At 44.1% G+C, this 18,646-nt stretch overlaps 1 protein-coding gene across 2 annotated transcripts; it reads left to right on the top strand.

The window, feature by feature from the left end:
• The first annotated feature begins 3,827 nt into the window (after nucleotides 1-3,827).
• On the top strand, nucleotides 3,828-17,859 carry LOC119377968 (electron transfer flavoprotein regulatory factor 1). Of its 2 annotated transcripts, none has more exons than XM_037647245.2 (3): nucleotides 3,828-4,102; nucleotides 14,766-14,814; nucleotides 17,623-17,859. In XM_037647245.2, the coding sequence occupies exons 2-3, from the start codon at nucleotides 14,773-14,775 to the stop codon at nucleotides 17,833-17,835; spliced, it is 255 nt and encodes an 84-aa protein (XP_037503173.1). In that variant the 5' UTR covers nucleotides 3,828-4,102; nucleotides 14,766-14,772; the 3' UTR covers nucleotides 17,836-17,859. The 2 variants fall into 2 exon arrangements, with proteins under 2 accessions (XP_037503173.1, XP_037503172.1); XM_037647244.2 differs by having other exon boundaries at nucleotides 3,828-4,180.
• Nucleotides 17,860-18,646: the final 787 nt, after the last annotated feature.

Raw genomic sequence — 18,646 nt, 5'->3', positions numbered from 1 at the left:
GCATTTTTTTCTTGTGTAGTGTCCGCACAAGAAGCGATGTGCATATAAAGTAATGAAACATAAAGATTACAAATCAAATAAACTGAAAATAATTATTTCATGCCAATTCCGCACTATTTACTGGAAGAAAGAAGCTCGATAAAAAGGCAGAAAATTTATAAACACAGCCATACTAGTTTCGTACACCACATGTGTACGAGGGCTAGCTGCCGACCCGAGTGGTGGAAGTGTTCTGTGGTGGTGGTCCGTGGAAGCGGTGCTTAGTTGTGCTGTTTTTCAAAAGGAACGTGCAGTCATGGCGTGCGTAATTTAGATTTTGTCGAATTAGTGTCCGACAGTTTCATCTCTAGAAGTCTTTATGGGTGAACGCCGGACAAGTGTTTTTCCTGTGACAACACGGATATGTGGATCCATTGTGTGCGGAATGCTGTGCAAGCCTGCACCTTGTCGGCGATGCAGCTGTTTGAAGGTAACTATATATCACTTATGCTTCGAGTGCTAGTTATTCAATATCCTAGAGAACATCTTGATATAATGCATTGCAAAGTGTTTTGAGTGTTCAGACGATGGAACACCGCATTGTAAACAAGTTCTTTCGGCACTGCTCTGTAATATGTTTGCTTAGGGGTTTGTGCGGGGGGCTTGCTAATTTTCTGCCATTTGTTTTGGAGCATCACAGAAAACGAGTGCCGTGCAATAGTATTTTGAACGGCATGCTAAATAACTATAAAGTATACTCGTGCAAATTTGTAGCTCCGTCCACGACTTTTAAAGAAAGCGCAAAAAGGGGCCCGTATTTTGCACTGCAAATGGATATTCCCGAACCTGTTGCATCTGTAGATACATACATTCGAGTGGAAACAAAGATGCTTTCGATCCCCTTACTGCCCGTAGTTCTTATGTTTTTGGCGCTGAGGTAAGCGACTTAAAAAAAACGGATTAAATCCGGCATGATCTCTGGAATAGTGTTCGTAGTGTGAATTTTTAGAAGTCTGGTCTGCTGTGTATAATAAATTGATATGGCTATTCTGAGACATGCATGTAACATATGTTACCTCTTATTTTGCAGCAACGCTCTCCCATTGGTCACGGGTACGTGAATCTCACGGAAAAAATTCAGGATTGCCGCCAAACACTAAAAAAAATGAGTGCTGTGTAATGTTTGTAAAATAAACATTTGATGGAGTATCCAAGGTTTTTTTTTTTTTATCTTGCACTGGAGCCCCAGGAATTAAATAGCCACATCAGGTTTAATTTTTAATGGGAGCAGCTTCAGACAGTAGTTCCTAATGGGACACCATTTGCAACGGGCAACTGGCTCTTATTGAGATCTCACTGGCCCCCGCTGCGACCCACTGCCAACTGGAAATAACTGGGACCAGATCAAGTGGTTTATGGCAGGATTCCCAGTGGGGACCAGTTGTCAGTGGGTGCCAACTGGGACCAGGCCAAGTGGTTTATGGCCAAATTCCCAGTTGGGACCAGTTGCCAGTGGGTCCCAGTTGGGAAATCGGCCCCAGTGGGTCCCAACTGGGAATTTGACCATAACCAGTTGAACTGGTCCCAGTTGGGGCCAGTTGTTTCCAGTTGCAATATTTTCACCTGGGTTCGGCGCATTGTAAGACCTGCTCTTGTGTGCCAAGACTTAATGACGTGAGGATTCTGGGCAGAAGCCATGATAAAACGGCGCGTGAACTTCTCGAGGCTTTCTACATCAAAGAGAAGAATGATGATTGCGTCAGTCAGACGTCAGTCTTCCTGTACAATGCGGTACACAATTTTTTCAAATCTTTGATATGATACGCCCCCTACGGTTTGTGACATTGCGTTTGCGCATTGGGATGTGTATATATGTGCCACAATCTTGTAGTCTTCATTAAAGTTGTGAGTAGCGCCTATCCCGTCGCTTTGTGTTCCTTACTTTGTGTGTGGTGTGTGTTTTTAGCGCTGCATTATGTCATACGGTCCCTTATAGATTCGCCTGAGACGACTCGAAAACAAAAGCCATCTTTTTTCGTCAGTCGATACATTGATCCTCCCCCGCCCCTCTCCGAAAGCTTTCTGCACATAACGTGGTTTCGGACTGCCCACAGGATCGAGGGCATTGCAAGCTTTCTGCACCCCACCTGCTTTTACATTCCCTCCGTGACCAGCCCCATATCACGGAGGCAATGCAAAGCGACCATGACATGTGATGGCGTCATCACATAACGTCACGTTGAATTACGTCACGATGACGTCATAGTGCCGTCACAAATTTTGTGGATCTGCATGTGATGTCATGGGGTAAAATTACTCGCTTAACTCGCGTCTCGTGCGCTTAATTGGTATACACGAAAATTGGCATGGAGGGGCACGAATGTATGCCGAACATGACCGATATGTCATGGCATCAATAACTTGAGATGCTTGCCATTTGCATAACGTGATGATTTTGTGCATCACTCGTGTTGGCGACGTGGGACGCCGATGGTCAATTTTCGTGTTTAATGACGCATCTAAGGCCCTGTTGACGCACATTCAATCGCCGTGGAAACAGTTGTATTTTATGTAACTACTCGTCCATCTTTTTGAAAGTCTCTGAAACGCGCGAACGCTTAACCGCCGAGAACCATGAAAATATCTGAAGTTGAGAATTAGTTGTTTGAAACTGTTTTTATTTCGTATGGTGAAGGCTTGTAGCAATACGCATCTCGCGCGAACGTTTCATATTGACGTTCAGTGATCCCTGTATATAGAAACAATTAAGACCGACGACGCATGCGTAACCACAGCTGGCTCCGAAACATCTAGTCTGCTTTTTCAGGCTAGGTAATAAGAGATCTCTCTATATGAAAAATTTTCTGAAGTGATTGAGATACGGCACCTTCATATTTGTAAGTGTCTTACTGTATTTTCGTTCAGGCAGCTATTTAACTTGTACAGGAAGAATTTTGGTATTTGAAACATTATTTCAATATATCTGGATATTCGTAAACATTTTCTATATTACTTCTTTTATGCAAAAAACTTGTGGAATCAGGTGGCATTTCTTTTCTTTCAAATATCGGAATTTAACACAAGCTTTGCGCACGGTGAGCCTTGTTGTACGCTACCTCAGAAGCAAAAATAAGCCAACAGCACTGCGGTCATATGGTCGTCTCTACTCTTTCTTTTGTTCCCCTTACGTCTTCTCAATGTGCTGTGTCCATGATAAAGGGCTAGGGGAGGCTAACAAATTGTCGAATAAAGCGGTGTGCATATGGCTAGCAAAGCACTGGCGACCATGAGCAAAAAGCTCGTAGTGTGAAGCGGTCACTGCGCGTATTTGAGCTGACTGCGCTTGTAATTTACTTTTTTTATTGCTCTTAATTCTTGCATGCGTGATGCTATTGCCCGATTACCCGTGCGAATCAGCTCTTTTCGTTCTTTCCTTGTGCGTGTTCGTTTTGCGCGTTTTTACGTAACCAATTAACGTTCTCGAACTTTGTCACCGGATCTAGGCCGCGCGTTGATACCTCTTGACACGTGATTTTTTGCGTTCTGCTGTTTCCCCAGCACTAACACAATGCTTAAAGATGGATAAGCTCCATTCCGGACCGCATTATAAAGTTAAGTAGACTTCAAGTGCCGTGTGTGGAAAGTCAGCGCAAAAAAACTACAGCGCGTAGCAGACGCTCCTCGCTTTCCACGCGCTTCCCGAGCGCGGAAAGCCCAGGGTCCTAGGGTCCGGCGCAGCAGCGGCGCGGCGCGGCAGTTCACCGCAAAAGGCCCACGCGGGAGCCGGCGCTTTGGACACTCCCCCTATCCTAGGTCACTTAGCTGCAGTGCATGAACGTTGTCTAGTGCTGCGTCCACCGCGGTAGTCTAGGTCAGCTTAGACGTTGGCTTAGGTCGGCTGTCTCGCGTCGTAATCAGAGGCTCTCCGTCGTGGCTATCGGCGCGTGTGTGCGAACGTCGCTCGCTGGCAACTGTACTACTGTCGATGATCCCGCGATCTTCTCGTCGCCGGTGCCGCAAGCGCACTTGCCAGCGCCTCGCTCCAAGCACAAACGACGCCGCCGCCACCTTTGTGGCGTGGTGTGTCACGTAGGCCAACGCAGTCGCATGTTTGACCTTTCACGTGAGCATTCACACGGTGTTCGTCCAGCTTTTTTTTGACCATGTGGTGCAGTGGCCCGAGCAATGTTACATACTGCCGGTACTGCCTGAAATTTCGTGTACTTTTTTTAGTGTTTTTGCTGCTTACTTTGCTGTAGATTATTGGTGTTTTTATGCAAACAATTTGATCGTAGTTCGTGTTAACGTTGACCGCATTTCTGACGCTGCAACTGGTTTCTGGTGAAGAACTGTTCTATAAATTCTGTTTATGGCGACGTAAGAGGCGCGAGCAGGAAAGCTTCTGCCGTGACAAGTATGCTGTTGTCGCCCACAGAAGTGCGCCGTGGTGTAAATATTACGCACATTGGAACATAAAAGGTGATCGTTTCTACTCTTGGCCGAGTGCTGATGTCCGGTCCAGCTTTTTACCCAGAAGCAGAGACACGAACGTGCGAGTCTAAATCGGGATGCCTGCTGCAGCTATTGACCTCTTGATGGCGGCCACACCCAGGCTGTCAAAAGTGCTTGCACGTTACGAAAGTTCACGTATCATGCTTGCAGTTGAGCATTCTCATAGGCATGCATTCCCGGCCCTTCAGAAAGATGCCATAGCTATCGAACTAAATTGCAAATGCGGTGACATATTATTTTATTTTTGTATACTGCAGTCCATCACGGCAGGGTGACATCACATGTCGATGGCAGACAGGAATGGGGTCACGGGCAAAGAGGGAACAATTCCGGGCAGTGCACTCCACCATTCAATTGTTGAGGGAAAATAGCTATGTGTACGAGTGCAGGAAGGTTTATCTAAGCAGGTACAGCGTGGAGCAATAATATGTATAATGCAAAAAATCTCAGGAAGGTGGCTAAATTCCTGGAGGCAGCGACCGCAGATGGGCAAGAATGACCCTAGCTAGTCAAATTAAGTTCCCTGCTGTGATATGCCTCCAAGATCTACTCAGAGACACGAACGTGCGAGTCTAAATCGGGATGCCTGCTGCAGCTATTGACCGGAGATGAGACTTAGCAGGCGTGGCTAAAAAACACAGCTTATCTCAATAATGAAGAAAAAACATACCTGGTACTTGGTCCCCCGCGTGAGATGACACAAAGCAATAGCCGATTTCACCACTCATTTATTGATGTCGGGACAGTGTCAGGACAAGTAGTAAGCGAGAGTTCGGATCGAAGCGAGCAGTCGCGTCTGCATGGGTGCTGCCACGTTGATTTGTAACCACAGCTACTGGCGGTTGCTGATACAACAATTAAAGGCATATGCCATAAATGCGAAGTATAATAAACATATTGCTTATCACTGTGGCATAGTACGTGCCAAAAAAATGCAAATGTCTCAACCTTATAAACTTTTAGGCGATTGCATACAGAACTATGTTTTGCTGTGCAAGCATGTGACTTGCTTGCACCCTGCTGCAACCAGCTTGTGTGGTACGGCCGCTTCGCTGGCCGAAGGCCAGTTACGATCATGTGATCAAACATGGCCGCACCCGTGCGCTGCTGTGGAAAATCGTCTGTATCAAACTCCGGTACATCGAATTATCCTTTATACCAAGCTATATACCATACAACAATGATTTAACATCAATGCATTGAATGTCTATGGCTGCATTGAACAAAAATAGCCAAAACACTTCGTACATCGAACCTGGGCAGCACAAACGCAAAACGCCTTTTGAAGTTGGCTTTCCCTCACGGAAGGGGCCTTCTTGTATGCATTTGGGAGAGTAAGTGGTGTAATTAGGAGGGTGCTGCACGGAGCTAGTAGAAACTACCGCTCGCCATAATGTGCATTCTCCCGTGATTCCTCATCGCCGTCCGCAATTCTCCACTTCAATGTTAATGTGGTTGCTGCTGTGAAATGGAAGAACCTTTGGTTCTCTACAAAGCTGGCAATAATCAACACATTTGAACAGGGAGTGAAGAAGTCTGACGTTGCCCACTCTGAGAACCACTCTGAGTACTATATTGATGAACAAGGCCGCCGTTAGGGCCAAGGCGGACTAGAGGCTGCTGGCACCCGACGAGTACACACTGCTGTGATGAAGATGTTGAGGTGCTGTTTTTATTGATACTGTATTTTGTTGCGTATAGCCACCCCTGCATATCATCTGCACCCCCAATATAAACCATGGAAAAATAAAAACTACGAAGAAAAAAAAACTCCACGTATTGTCGTGAAGCCACCTTTCTTGCATTATCGTAAAGCAGTGCCATGAAGCCAACTTGCACACTAAAATTAGCAGCTTAAATATTGTTACAGTGCGAATTCTTCTTAAGATTTATATAGAATGGTTCTCTACCTTGAACTAATTCCCATATTTTTTACAACTTCAACATATGGGTTTCGTTGTATGCAATTATACAAAAAGCCAGAAAGAGCAATAGCTCGCCGTTTGCCAAGCATTTTGCTAAAGCGTTTCGTGCTCTTTATGTTGAAATGCTATACACGCTACTATAGACCAACTTCAGTTACTGCCATTGCACCTCTGCCGCTGCCATTAGTAGTGGTGACCGATTGTGGCGCTGAGATTTTGTTGCTTTTGTGCGTTAAGAATGAATGGGACCATAAGTTTGGCAATTTCATTTAGATTACCTAGCATGGTTATGAATCCCTATTCTGTGAGAAAATTCCTCCTGCATATTGAAAAGGTTTCAGGACAACATTACCAGCATTCACAACCAGATACCTTATCAAATGCATGTACAGCGGCAGAAGCACACCTTAAAAACATTCATCCCATTAAATTGTCGTTGGATGGAACATTTCAAAAGTGTCTCATATATTTTAGCAATGGTTTATAGTGCAGGCATCTTGTCAACAGTGCATATGTGCAACTTTGGGAAAGTACCCACATTAGCATTGGGAGATTATAATATTATGTATGTTACTGATTGCAGTGCAGCATATGCCCACCTATGAAGGTGTCAGATTTCACAGACGTCAATGCCACATTTCGGCATAGAGAATAAAATAAACATATTTTCACATTTAGAGTCCTTTTTAGGTACCGCAGAGCACGGCACTACTCATACAGAGAAACTGCGTATGTATTTATTTGTTTCAATACCTTCATGCCCAAATGGGTACAGAAGGGGTGGTAAGTTGAAACACAATACGTCGGCGATAGCCAAATCGGCAAACTCACTCATGAGTCGACTTTTCAGATTCACTCAGACTCAGATCGGCCCATGAATCTGAGTCTAAGTGAGTCCGGGTGAGTAATGTTTTGGTGAGCTGAGTCCGATGATGGTTGAGAAAAATATTGGTGGTCTTTAAGTGAGCCCTAAACGCAATATATTTCTTGAGTTAGTCCGAGCGAGATCCATCTTTTATTGTCAACCTATGGCCCTATTTGTTCCATCTTCAGCATTACTGGAAGCCTATATCAGCTTACGTTTATACTCAAGTCTATTCACACATATCTCACACACTCACGTTCATGGGGCACCTCAATATTTATTGGTCAGAGACGTGACTTTGGAGGGGTGTCATGACCTCACCCCGCAAACGCTTTCACGAAAGTTCTTGATAAAATATCTCGTGAGTCAGGTATTTCATAAAGATGTCCTTACTGGATTACTGAATTACTGATAACTCGTATTTGAAAGTTATAGATCAAAAGGCATATCGTAGAGCACCGATTGTGAGATATGGCGTTAAAGAGCATTGACACCAAATCTGAAAAGCTAGTTTTGCGCTCACAGACTCGTAAGTCGACTCACTCAGGCTCAAGTCAAGCTGCGAGTCTGAGTGCGTCTGGCTGAGTAATATTTGGTGAGTTTGAGTCCGAATAAGTTTGGTTGAGGAAAAGTTTAGTGAGTCGGGTTGAGGAAAATTTTGGTGAGTCTTGAGTCCGAGTGAGCCCTCAGAGCGAATATATTGCTTGAGTGAGTCTGAGTGAGCTCAGACTCACTCATGCCCCCATGGGGTAACATTTGCTGGCGTCTAGTACTTGGAGTAATAATCATCGACAGCAGACTTAAAATGCAGATGCACTTGGAATGGCAGCGATGGAGGCGGGCAGGTGGTTCTATTCTTTAGCTGTTTTCAGCATAAGTGGATCTGCAAACTGTTTAGTATCTTTATGGCAGTGATAGTATGATAAGATAAATAAGGTGACTCTCTAAGACTATAATATTTAGTATGTGGTTCACGAAACATCATGCAAATTAATGATAAATAAACACTCATCTTACACAGAGCGAGAATGGGAAGTTGCAGATGATGGTTATAAATTCTTTAGTTGGATCCCAGAGCGTATGTGTATTAAGATTAGACTTTAGAAGTATTTATGTAATAATAATTTAACAGATGATGGTGGCCTTGAAACCTTGTGTAACCTAATGTGGTGCAATTAGTATTATTAATGACATAGTTGACATCCAGGAAATGTCAGCAGATGTGAACACCTAGATGCTTATATGTCTAGAACAGTTCCATTAATGTTAAAGAGGAGGGTTTGAAGGAGCCGATTTTCTTGAGCTTCACATCACTTTCACACAACCGATTATGAAATGAACTTATTCAACACTGCTTTTCAATACTTTGAAATTGATAGATTTTAAGGTCTTCTACTTTGCATCGTAACTTATTTTAGCGCACTGACACACGGACACAGAAAAGAAGGGTACACCACAAGCGCTACTATCAACTGAAGGTTTTATTCAGAAAAGGAACATATATATCAAAGTAGTCACCCTCTGCCCATGCGCACCGTCGTAGTTTCAAATCCAGTCATCGTACCGTATCTCATGTGTTAATTATCCGCTTTAGCAGTGACACTTCTTTTTCGAAAATTGTCACTGACGGGTGGCTGATACATGATGATTGCCTAATGTGATGTGAAATGCCTCCGCAATCTCTCGTGCGGTGCGATCATGGTGCTTAAACAAAATGATTGTATTTGAAAAGCGCGCCTCGCAACCACACTTTGCACAGTGTAAGGCCAAATGCGTTAGCGGCCTGCCCTTTAAAGATGACTGGTGCTCCCTTAGGCGAATATTTATGCAGCGACCAGTCTGCCCACTACACTCGTCCGCATGTGAGAGGAATACAGTAAACAAGGTTAAACGCACATGGAACAAAGCAGACCTGCAGGCGCACAAACTTGCAAGATTAAGCACAAGGTCTGTTTTGTTCCATGTGCGTTTAACCTTGTTTACTGTATTCCTCTCACATGCGGACGAGTGTACGTGGGGCAGACTGGTCGCTGCATAAATATTCCTAAGGGAGCACCAGTCATCTTAAAGGGCAGGCCGCTAACGCATTTGGCCTTACACTGTGCAAAGTGTGGTTGCGAGGCGCGCTTTTCAAATACAATCATTTTGTTTAAGCACCATGATCGCACCGCACGAGAGATTGCGGAGGCATTTCACATCAACATTAGGCAATCATCATGTATCCCACCCGTCAGTGACAATTTTCGAAAAAGAAGTGTCACTGCTAAAGCGGATAATTAACACATGAGATACGGTACGATGACATGGATTTGAAACTACGGTGCGCATGGGCAGAGGGTGACTACTTTGATATATATGTTCCTTTTCTGAATAAAACCTTCAGTTGATAGTACGCTTGTGGTGTACCCTTCTTTTCTGTGTCCGTGTGTCAGTGTGCGCTAAAATAATTACGATGCACTCATACCAACTAGCTCGTCTTTCAGTATTACTTCAGTCTTCTACTTTGCTGTTACAGACATATAGATGTTCTTCTGAAGGACTAATGCTGTGGTGCAAATCTACAAGGTGCCTTTTTTTTTATGAGTAAACAAACAGTTAATGAGTATGCAAGAAGTTATTAAAGGAAATAAATCAGTGCACATGACATCGAGCATACATAGGTGAGAAAATTGAACATGTAAAAAAGAAAGAAAGTGCATAGAATTCATGCAGACGCCTGTACATTAAGCTGATCCCTTGTAAAAACAGTGTGCGCCTATTCTCGTGAGAAACAAAGCTGAATGCATGCATGCAGAACACGGCAGTGTTTCTCTCTGTACAGCTCAAACAAAGAATGGGGAACTCTTTGCATATGTCTTGTTGGTTAGATGAGCTTATAAAATGCTGCCACAATCGTTAACTGTTCATCTGCTTGGTGTTAAAGCTTTAATCACCACATTTGCATGATCAACATTTCATGTTGATGGGAAAGCCCTTCTTCCTTTGCCACTGGCTGTTTCAATGAGCTGTGCCCAATGACAGATGAGAAAAATTCAGTAGCCCTCAGGATTTATCACGAGTAACATTGCGGTGTGGTAACCAAGGTGTAACTTGCTTCTGAAGTGCAAGCAAACATGCGTTGCTAATAATTGGACACACAGCCACATGCACGCGTACAGTTGTGATTGTGCATCATCCCAGCTGCACCTGTTGTCAAATGTCACTGGGTCACATTTTCCTGTCATTGAAGGAGCACTTGCTGTTTTATCTTTTGTTCCTTTGTCCCATGCTTGCACGGTTTTTTTCAACCTCAAAGCCAACTAGCCTGCCTTCTGCCACTTGTTCATTCAAAACTGCTTCTACTACACCAGATCAGCAGAGCTTGCCAGCACAGACACCATGCCTATTCCTGCAAGGCCTTCATCAATTAATGTTGCCTTTGTACTCCGTGACTAGGTGGATCTCGCAAAGGATTGTGGGCTACGGTGCCCGTCTGCATCGACTTCCAGTTTGAGATGTCGTGCCGGCAAACAGGCACTGTTGCTAGTGCCGTCGCTTTCTGTGTGTTCCATCTAGCAGTCGCGGTCTCATTTTCTCACATATTGCTGCATAATACTTTGGAGTGCTGTGCAGCTTAGTTGAATAACATGCAATCGCTACGGGATCGTTATAAAGGTGCGAACGGCCATTTCTTTGTTCAAGTGGCATGCACCTCCGGACACATGCATGTTGTTTCGCAGCAAAGGGTGTTTTAACACATGTTGTGACCTGTAAAGATTTGTTGCACATACCAGTGTCATGAAACATCCGCTCAATACATTTTCATTTTGCTGAACTCGTAAAATTATCTATTTACTTTTGTGTTGCAAAGATACCATCGCGGGTTCGATGTAATGAATGGCAATTGTGAAGTGTTTTTTACTGTAAAAGTGAAAGATTAACTTTTGCAGTTTTCAGGCTTTTCTTTTGGGCCTCTGAATCTTCCTTTAAGTGAGATGTCGTTCCCTCGCGCCTTCGAGCATTGTGTTTCAATGGATGCGAAATGCTGTGCACTCAACATACCTTTGTCTTTCAAGTTCCACTAAAAGGCCGTACCATGCAACTCATTGAACGATTAACTTTTGCAGTTTTCAGGCTTTTCTTTTGGGCCTCTGAATCTTCCTTTAAGTGAGATGTCGTTCCCTCGCGCATTCGAGCATTGTGTTTCAGTGGATGCGAAATGCTGTGCACTCAACATATTTTTGTCTTTCAAGTTCCACTAAAAGGCCGTACCATGCAACTCATTGCTTCAAAAGTGACTTCGGTAGTTTTATGTCATGCGATATCAGTAACTGAGCGGCCGCTTTGTTCCATTGTCCTTTTACACGTTGAGCAGTTTTTATAGATTTGTCAAAAAGTAGGCAACGCAGTATAGGCTTTCAAAGCAACGTCGAGCGGTGTCATTGCTTTTATCGCAACTGGGGGCATCCATAGCCGCAACACTGCCGCCTCCGCTTCCACGTACGCGCAGAGATCTCGGATTGCATCTGCGATGCATTGCAATGTTGACTATTGCTGACTAGCAGTGCTCCAGGCCGAATGAGGAGCATGTGCGTACGTGTCCTTGCCACCACCGCTGGAAAATCCGGTGACAAACCGCCTTCGCAGGCAGCGTCTGCCCCCAGTAACGTAATGCTCAGCCGCGCAAGCATCGCGCCCATACTTGAGCTTGGGTTTCCTATATGCAGTGCAAGTATACTGTATCGGAGTACTTGATCTGGCAGATTACGTGTACTTTTGTCTGAAGTATTTAAGGGATTTGGAAACGTACGTATGTTGACACATGTGTGCTCATATGTGTGAGCGACTCTGAGGTAGGCACCGTTTGTGCTCCAAGATACTAAATCAAGCTATTTCTTCAAACTATTACTGCGTGTTTTAAGGCATACTACTTATCACTTTGTTTTATAAACTGCGATATACTTTGTATCCATTTGCAAAAGAATTCAGCTACACAATCACTCGACAACCGGTAACAAACGCGTCGCAGAATTGCCCGTGTTTCCTCCCCGATTACACTGAATGGCAAGCACCTTGAAGCAGCGAAGAGCTAGGCCTCGAACCAGAAGTACCGTAGCAGATGACGCGCCATTTTGCTATGCACCTATTGCCTTGTAGTTGCATGTAGCTGCTTGAGCCAAGAGTGCGCAATGAATGGTGTCTGTACAGCACTGTGGTCGAGTGGATAAAATCTGGGGCTGCTGAGCAAAGGTCTGCACATTTTATTTCCAGTTCACATATTGGGAGATTAAAAGTTTATAACTATCTCCCTATGTCAGTAACCAGTATTCCTAGTTAACTATTCAAACACATCATTGTTTCAAATGTGACTAACCATTTGGAGCCTAATAATTTTGTTTTTGAAAGTGAGCATAAGTTCAGAAGAGGATTATAGTGTGTAACGCTGATAATTTTCGGATCGACTATAATCGTAGACTTTCAAAAGCATTCGACAGTGTTGCCCATTGTCGCCTTATGGAAAAAGCTTTCGTCAACATAGATTTCCTAACTGTCTCCTGGCTGTGAAACTTTTTGCCATTTTGTAAACAATTCATCGTTATTGGCAGAGTTGCCAGATGTTGCTGCACTAACGAGCAAATAATTGCCCCAAAGGAAATCCCAAAAAGAGCAGCACAACTTTTGCAAACAAAAGAATCAGAAGTTTAAGAAATTTTCTTTCTTTAAAATATTTTTCATTATAATGAAAAACTCATGCAAATATGATGGGAACATAAAAAAATAGCCTTAATTATATTTCTCAGCAAAAATACTTTGGAAATTATGTTCAACTGTGAACAAAGGTGCCTATTCACTCTTTAAGATAGTTTCCAGGGTAGTGTTCACTCTGTTGACTCCCTCGATGTACATTTGATTTCAATGCTCAGATACACAAAGCCATCAACAAATGCGCTATTAGTGAACGTGGTTGCTTTCTTGAAAATCTCGTTTGTAGGAATTGCTGATGATATGAAAGTGTGCTCCATAGTAGCAGCAGGCTTATCGGATGTTCAGGAATTTGCACAGTGTGCATTTCTGTTGGGTTGGTGTGACAGGCTTTGATGTGTATGCACCCATGTTGACACGTACTACCAGATCTCCACTGAGCATTTTGGTTCAACTCCATAGTGTCCTGGGGCAGCCCGGTACGCTGCTACACGCTCTAATTCACAAATGTGAGAGGCACAGTTCGTAGTTTGCACCCCTGAAAGTGTTGTGCTTCCTGTTGTGTGTTTTGCTGGTCCATTGCAGTCATTTTCACGACATTCACCCATTGAGGTTGCTCCCTTTTTGCGGTGCTCAATGTAGGAGTATTCTTATTCGGAACCCTTGCAAGCAAGCAGTATGACATGAAACTGCACATGGAAGCCAACGGCAAGTCTGACGAGGAAAAGAAGCCATTGCGAAACTGCATTGCTAGTGAGATGCCCCCGCAGCACTTCAGTGCAGTACTTCACTGCACCACTTTCACATGGTGACTCCATCCTTGTCAAGAGCAGCGAAAACTATTAGAGAGGAGCACGTATAATGTGTCTGCGCCGAGATGCATTCATGGCAGAGTGGTTAGAGCGTGTGCCTCTGCGCTCGATTCCCCAGCTGGGGAATGCTTCCCGAGTTTTCTTTTTAATTTCTTTATTACCTACCTTCATGCCCTTTTATTGACATCAATTACATGATAGAAATGATGGAAGCCGTTTCTTGGTGGATGTTGCTATAGAACTCTTTTGTGTTAGAAAAGGTACAGCCGCCCAATTTTTTAACCTGAACGCACGAGCGTCGACCGCCGAGTTGATAAACACAGTACGATGGAGCACAGCAGTGAAATTAGAGCCTGTGCAGTTTTCGTCTGCCAGGCTCTTATGTGAAATGGACCCAACCCACCTGCTTTTTTTGTCCTGTTTCTGGCTTGCAGTGGCAGATATCTTTTTTGCCTCAGGAAAGTGCTGCGTGAACCACAGGAAAAAGAAAAAAAATGCTGATATGCACATAATATAATCAGAGGGTGTATATCACATACCGTTCATCTCAAGCATGACTACTTGACCTTTTCTTTATAACTTGATGGCAGCACTCAAAAAAGAAAAAGAAAGGATGCTAACGGTGCTCAAAGAAGCGGGGCTAATGTCCAGTTCCCATAACAGCCTAGCAGAAGGAGACTGCTCATCGCGCACATGCATGTATTCTCGTTCATTTTGTCACTAAGCACCATTATACAGCGCTTATTGACTCGGCAGATGACGCATGTGTGTTCAGGTTTAAAAAATTGGGCATTTGCGCATAGAAGAAAGAGTACCTTGTACCATTTTCCTCTGTACCTTTTTCCAAAAAACAGCAATCCCTGTGCTCTAGAACTGACCGCCATGTGATATCATTAAAGTTAAACTTCCTGAGCAGTTTTTTAGACAACTCTACTCAAAGTTCCATAGATGCAGTGTAGAACCAGTTTTGATATTTTGTATCCCACGCAGAATCACAATGGCATCCGTGCGGGGCCAAGTTGTCCAGCTGTACAAAAATGTGAGTGCTTTGTTTTGTACTGAATTTTGGTCTAAAACATGCCACTGTTCTTGGTGTTTCCCATAAGCCCAGCCATTCTCTGCACAACTTCTTTGAATGCTTTGCAGCTTCTGCAGACTCCCCTCACAGGATATCCAACTAGCACATGTGAAATCAAATATTAGATAGCAGCATGCAAACCACCCCGATTACTGTTTGCAATAATCAATCAGCCATGACTAAAAGTTATGTCACATTACAGTGATGCCATATTGTGGTACCCCAAAACATGTGCCACAATAACCTCAGTAGAAATATAAAAAAGATGAAGTTCAGAAGAAGTCTTTGGAGCACCGTGTATGCCTTGATCACCCTCCGCGACTACACAAGTGTAGAGAGAAAGCAGTTATAGGCAACACAGAACTCTCCGTGAAAGCCGGCGAAACGGTGAAGCTGATGCCCCCTTTCGTCATGCCTACTACGGGCAGCTTCTTCATCCAAGCAGTCTCGGCCATTCCGGAAGAGTGAACTCCTGAAGAACCAAGACCCTCCTTTATGCTCCACTCCTAAAAAGACAGGGCGTGCAAACACGAACACAAGAAAGAAGTCAGGACACCACAAACGCCGACTAACAACTGAAGAGATGCACAACGGTGGAAAAGAAAGAAGGCACGAAAACTTATCTGCGCATGCCCATGCAATAGGCGAACCTATCAGATATCCGGCACGCGTGGGGGCCGTGGGGGCCTTCGCGAAAGATAACTGTTGAAAGATAACGCGTGCTGGATTGATAGGTTCGCCTATTGCATGGGCATGCGCAGATAAGTTTTTGTGCCTTCTTTCTTTTCCGCCGTTGTGCATCTATTCAGTTGTTAGTCGGCGTTTGTGGTGTCCTGACTTCTTTCTTGTGTCTGTGTTTGCATGCCCTGTCATTTTAGAATGAATACTTACCAACTAGCTCAGCTCTCTGTTATTCTAATACTCCACTGAGTCCCTCACTCACCTACTTCTCGCACACAGCTGGGTTCTGACCACAGTGCAAAATATATACTCTTTAGGTGAGGACACTCATATCAACCGGATAAAGTAACAACACTGTGCGCCCAAATGTCCAATGATACCTATCAGCGAGACAATGCAACTTCAAATCAAAAAGGCGTTTCCGTAGAAACCAGCAACTAAAGCTGGAAACTCATGCCACGTTTTTCGCAACCGGAAAACATGACGTGTGGCAAACGTCGGTTGCTCGAAGTTGCGTTGTCCCGCCAGTAGATATCCACTGCCAGCACCGGACCAACAGGCGTGCACAGTTACTTTATCTGGTTGAACGCTGCTCGCAAGCAAGCCATGAAGTGTCCTCACCTAAAGAGTATAACATCTTGCACCGTGGTCCTGACGTGCTTTCCTCTAAGCCTCATCCTCGTCGCTCTTGGCACATGTCCCATTGGTTCCCCCTTTCCACCAGGCCTCTCTCTGCACAGCACAGCTCTCCCCCTTCCTACCAAGCCACACCGCAAGGCCATGTGACCAGCGTTACACTGCCAGACTAAGAACAGCTTCACTGTTAACAGAGCAGTGACCTACTTCTGCAAAGCATGTCTCGGCAGGCCACATGGCCACGCATCTTCATTTTATTCGCACATTTGCTACAAGTGGAACCACTATACTAGTTCTTCTCGCGATGCCGGCATATAGCGTCAGAAACAGAAGAGTGGTGGGTTGGGCGAGTTGGTAATGTAACTGCGCAAAAAACGAACGGTAACACAAGAGTAGAGTTTGTGCTTTTTTTTCCTCGTGTGTTACCGTCCATTTCTTGCGCAGTTACATAATGTTAGAAGCAGAATGAGCTCAACTGCTGAGATTTTTCACGTTGACTGAGCACAACGGTAATAATGCTTTATTTGACCAATTGTGTGCTTTAAACAACATTTACAGTAGTTGTTTTAATATTAAGCAAAAACGAAGTAATGCTGCTAAAACTTCATGTGGCTCCAGTTTTTTACTTTCACCTGCACGATTGTCATCACGTGCAGTAATCAATGTTAGACTCCTACACTGTTTGAAGGAGACAGAACATAGATATAAAAATTCTGTTTTAAAAATTTCTACTAGTTTTCCAGAGAAACCACTGCATTGTTGGACACTTCAGACTGTAAGCATTCTATTACGATACAAAACAGAAAGGCGATGAAGGATGATGGCATTCCCTTTGAGCGAAAAATTATCATCTACTCATTTGCAGCGTGAAGCTGCTAGGAATCATTAGTTTCTCTTGCCTGTGCTTCAAGTTGTCGGCCTCCTGTACTGCCTCCTGGTTAGATAGCTTTTTCATGAACTTTGCTTTGCCTTACAAGCTTACACAGAACTGATTTTCCATATTCAGTGACCCTGTAAATAATTTGTGCTCATGCTGCTGTCTGCTAGCTCACATGGTAGAGCCTTGCATAGGACTCAGAGTTCCAAATGAACTCATTTGCTCAAGGTTATTGCTATTCCCCATAGATGACAATCATACACTTCTTGTAACGGAACATCGTGTGGTTTAAAAAAAGTTCCAAGGAAGCTGGGAAGTCTACCTTTGCATAATCTATCATCGTTTGTTGCGTCATGGGCTCTCTATGATGGCCCATACATGCTGCAAGGTATGGATGTGCAGAATATCAACATTTAGGAGGCAAGGGGTTTACATTGTGTTGCTTCTTTGACAGTCAAGTTTTGCCGATTTTCACACATTATTATGTGCGGCTTGTAATTTAACTGCGGCTAATATATTTGGTGAGCAATTAGTACCTGTTGTGCAGAGAATGATGTTCGTGTGGCTGCCCGCAGCTGCTGCACCTTGGGCGTGACTACCCAAAGGGCTATGACTACTTTCGGAGTCGACTGAAGGCTGCCTTCCTCAAGAACCGCGATGTCAAAGACCCTGAGCAGTTGACCATGCTGCTTGCCAGAGGACAGTACATCATCAAGGAGCTCGAGGCACTCTACATGCTCAAGAAATACCGTACCCTCAAGAAGCGCTACTACACAGACACTCCTTAATAAACAACTTTCTTTTAGTGCTCACTTTGACACTTGGTGGTGAAGGTTAAAACAGCAGGTGTGCTGCTTACCATCAAAAGTATTTACAGTGAACTGTGGAGGACAACTTTCTGCACTCGAGGAGTCAAAAGTGTTCCCTGATGTGCTCACGCAGGGTTGTGCAATTTAGGTGTGAAATCATTTCAGAGAAGGAGAGTACTGAATCGGACAGGTTGGTGGGGACTTAGTGACCATGACAGACAGCGCTGACTAATAATAATTATTTATTGCATTTAGACCTCCATTGTATAACAAGACCAGCTGTGACTACAGGCTATCGGACACTTGAGGTCGCATAATTCACTCTGATGCAAAGATATAGCAGGCACGTTGACACATAAGTCACCTTTCTGGTGTGTTTCGGGTGCATCACACCTTGCAAGCTCACTGCTCGTGGTATACAGTGGAACCTCGATTATCCGTCCCTGGTTTTGCGACGACCCGCATTTTACGACGAATCGGTTTGGTCCCGGCAAACCCCCATAGAAATAATGTATTTAAAACCTTATTGGTTATATGACGCAATTTTACGCCGATCCCGCATCTTACGACGACTTTTCGATTCCGTCCGAGAGAAAACACCACCTTCTCTATTCGAATCAGACGCGACAAAAATATTCCTGAGTGCAAAATAAGAACTTAAGTTCCCCTAGGTTGTCGGTTAGAAAAGTAGAGTGTAAGACAGTATGCCTTCTTAGAATGTAAAATTTATTCTCCAGGCAGTTCACGCGCTTCTGTGATCCAGTTTCCCTGGCTTAAGATCGCTTCAGGA

This window comes from Rhipicephalus sanguineus, unplaced genomic scaffold, assembly GCF_013339695.2.
Source record: "Rhipicephalus sanguineus isolate Rsan-2018 unplaced genomic scaffold, BIME_Rsan_1.4 Seq637, whole genome shotgun sequence".
Lineage (NCBI taxonomy): Eukaryota > Metazoa > Arthropoda > Arachnida > Ixodida > Ixodidae > Rhipicephalus > Rhipicephalus sanguineus.
This window is presented reverse-complemented; position numbering and strand designations above follow the sequence as displayed.

Bases quoted from the DNA above. Each gene is read 5' to 3' on its own strand.
- LOC119377968 (XM_037647244.2), top strand. From the start codon at position 4,143: ATGTGGTGCAGTGGCCCGAGCAATGTTACATACTGCCG. The intron at 4,181-14,765 runs GTACTGCCTGAA...TATCCCACGCAG, and splicing joins AGCAATGTTACATACTGCCG to AATCACAATGGCATCCGTGC. The intron at 14,815-17,622 runs GTGAGTGCTTTG...GGCTGCCCGCAG, and splicing joins TTGTCCAGCTGTACAAAAAT to CTGCTGCACCTTGGGCGTGA.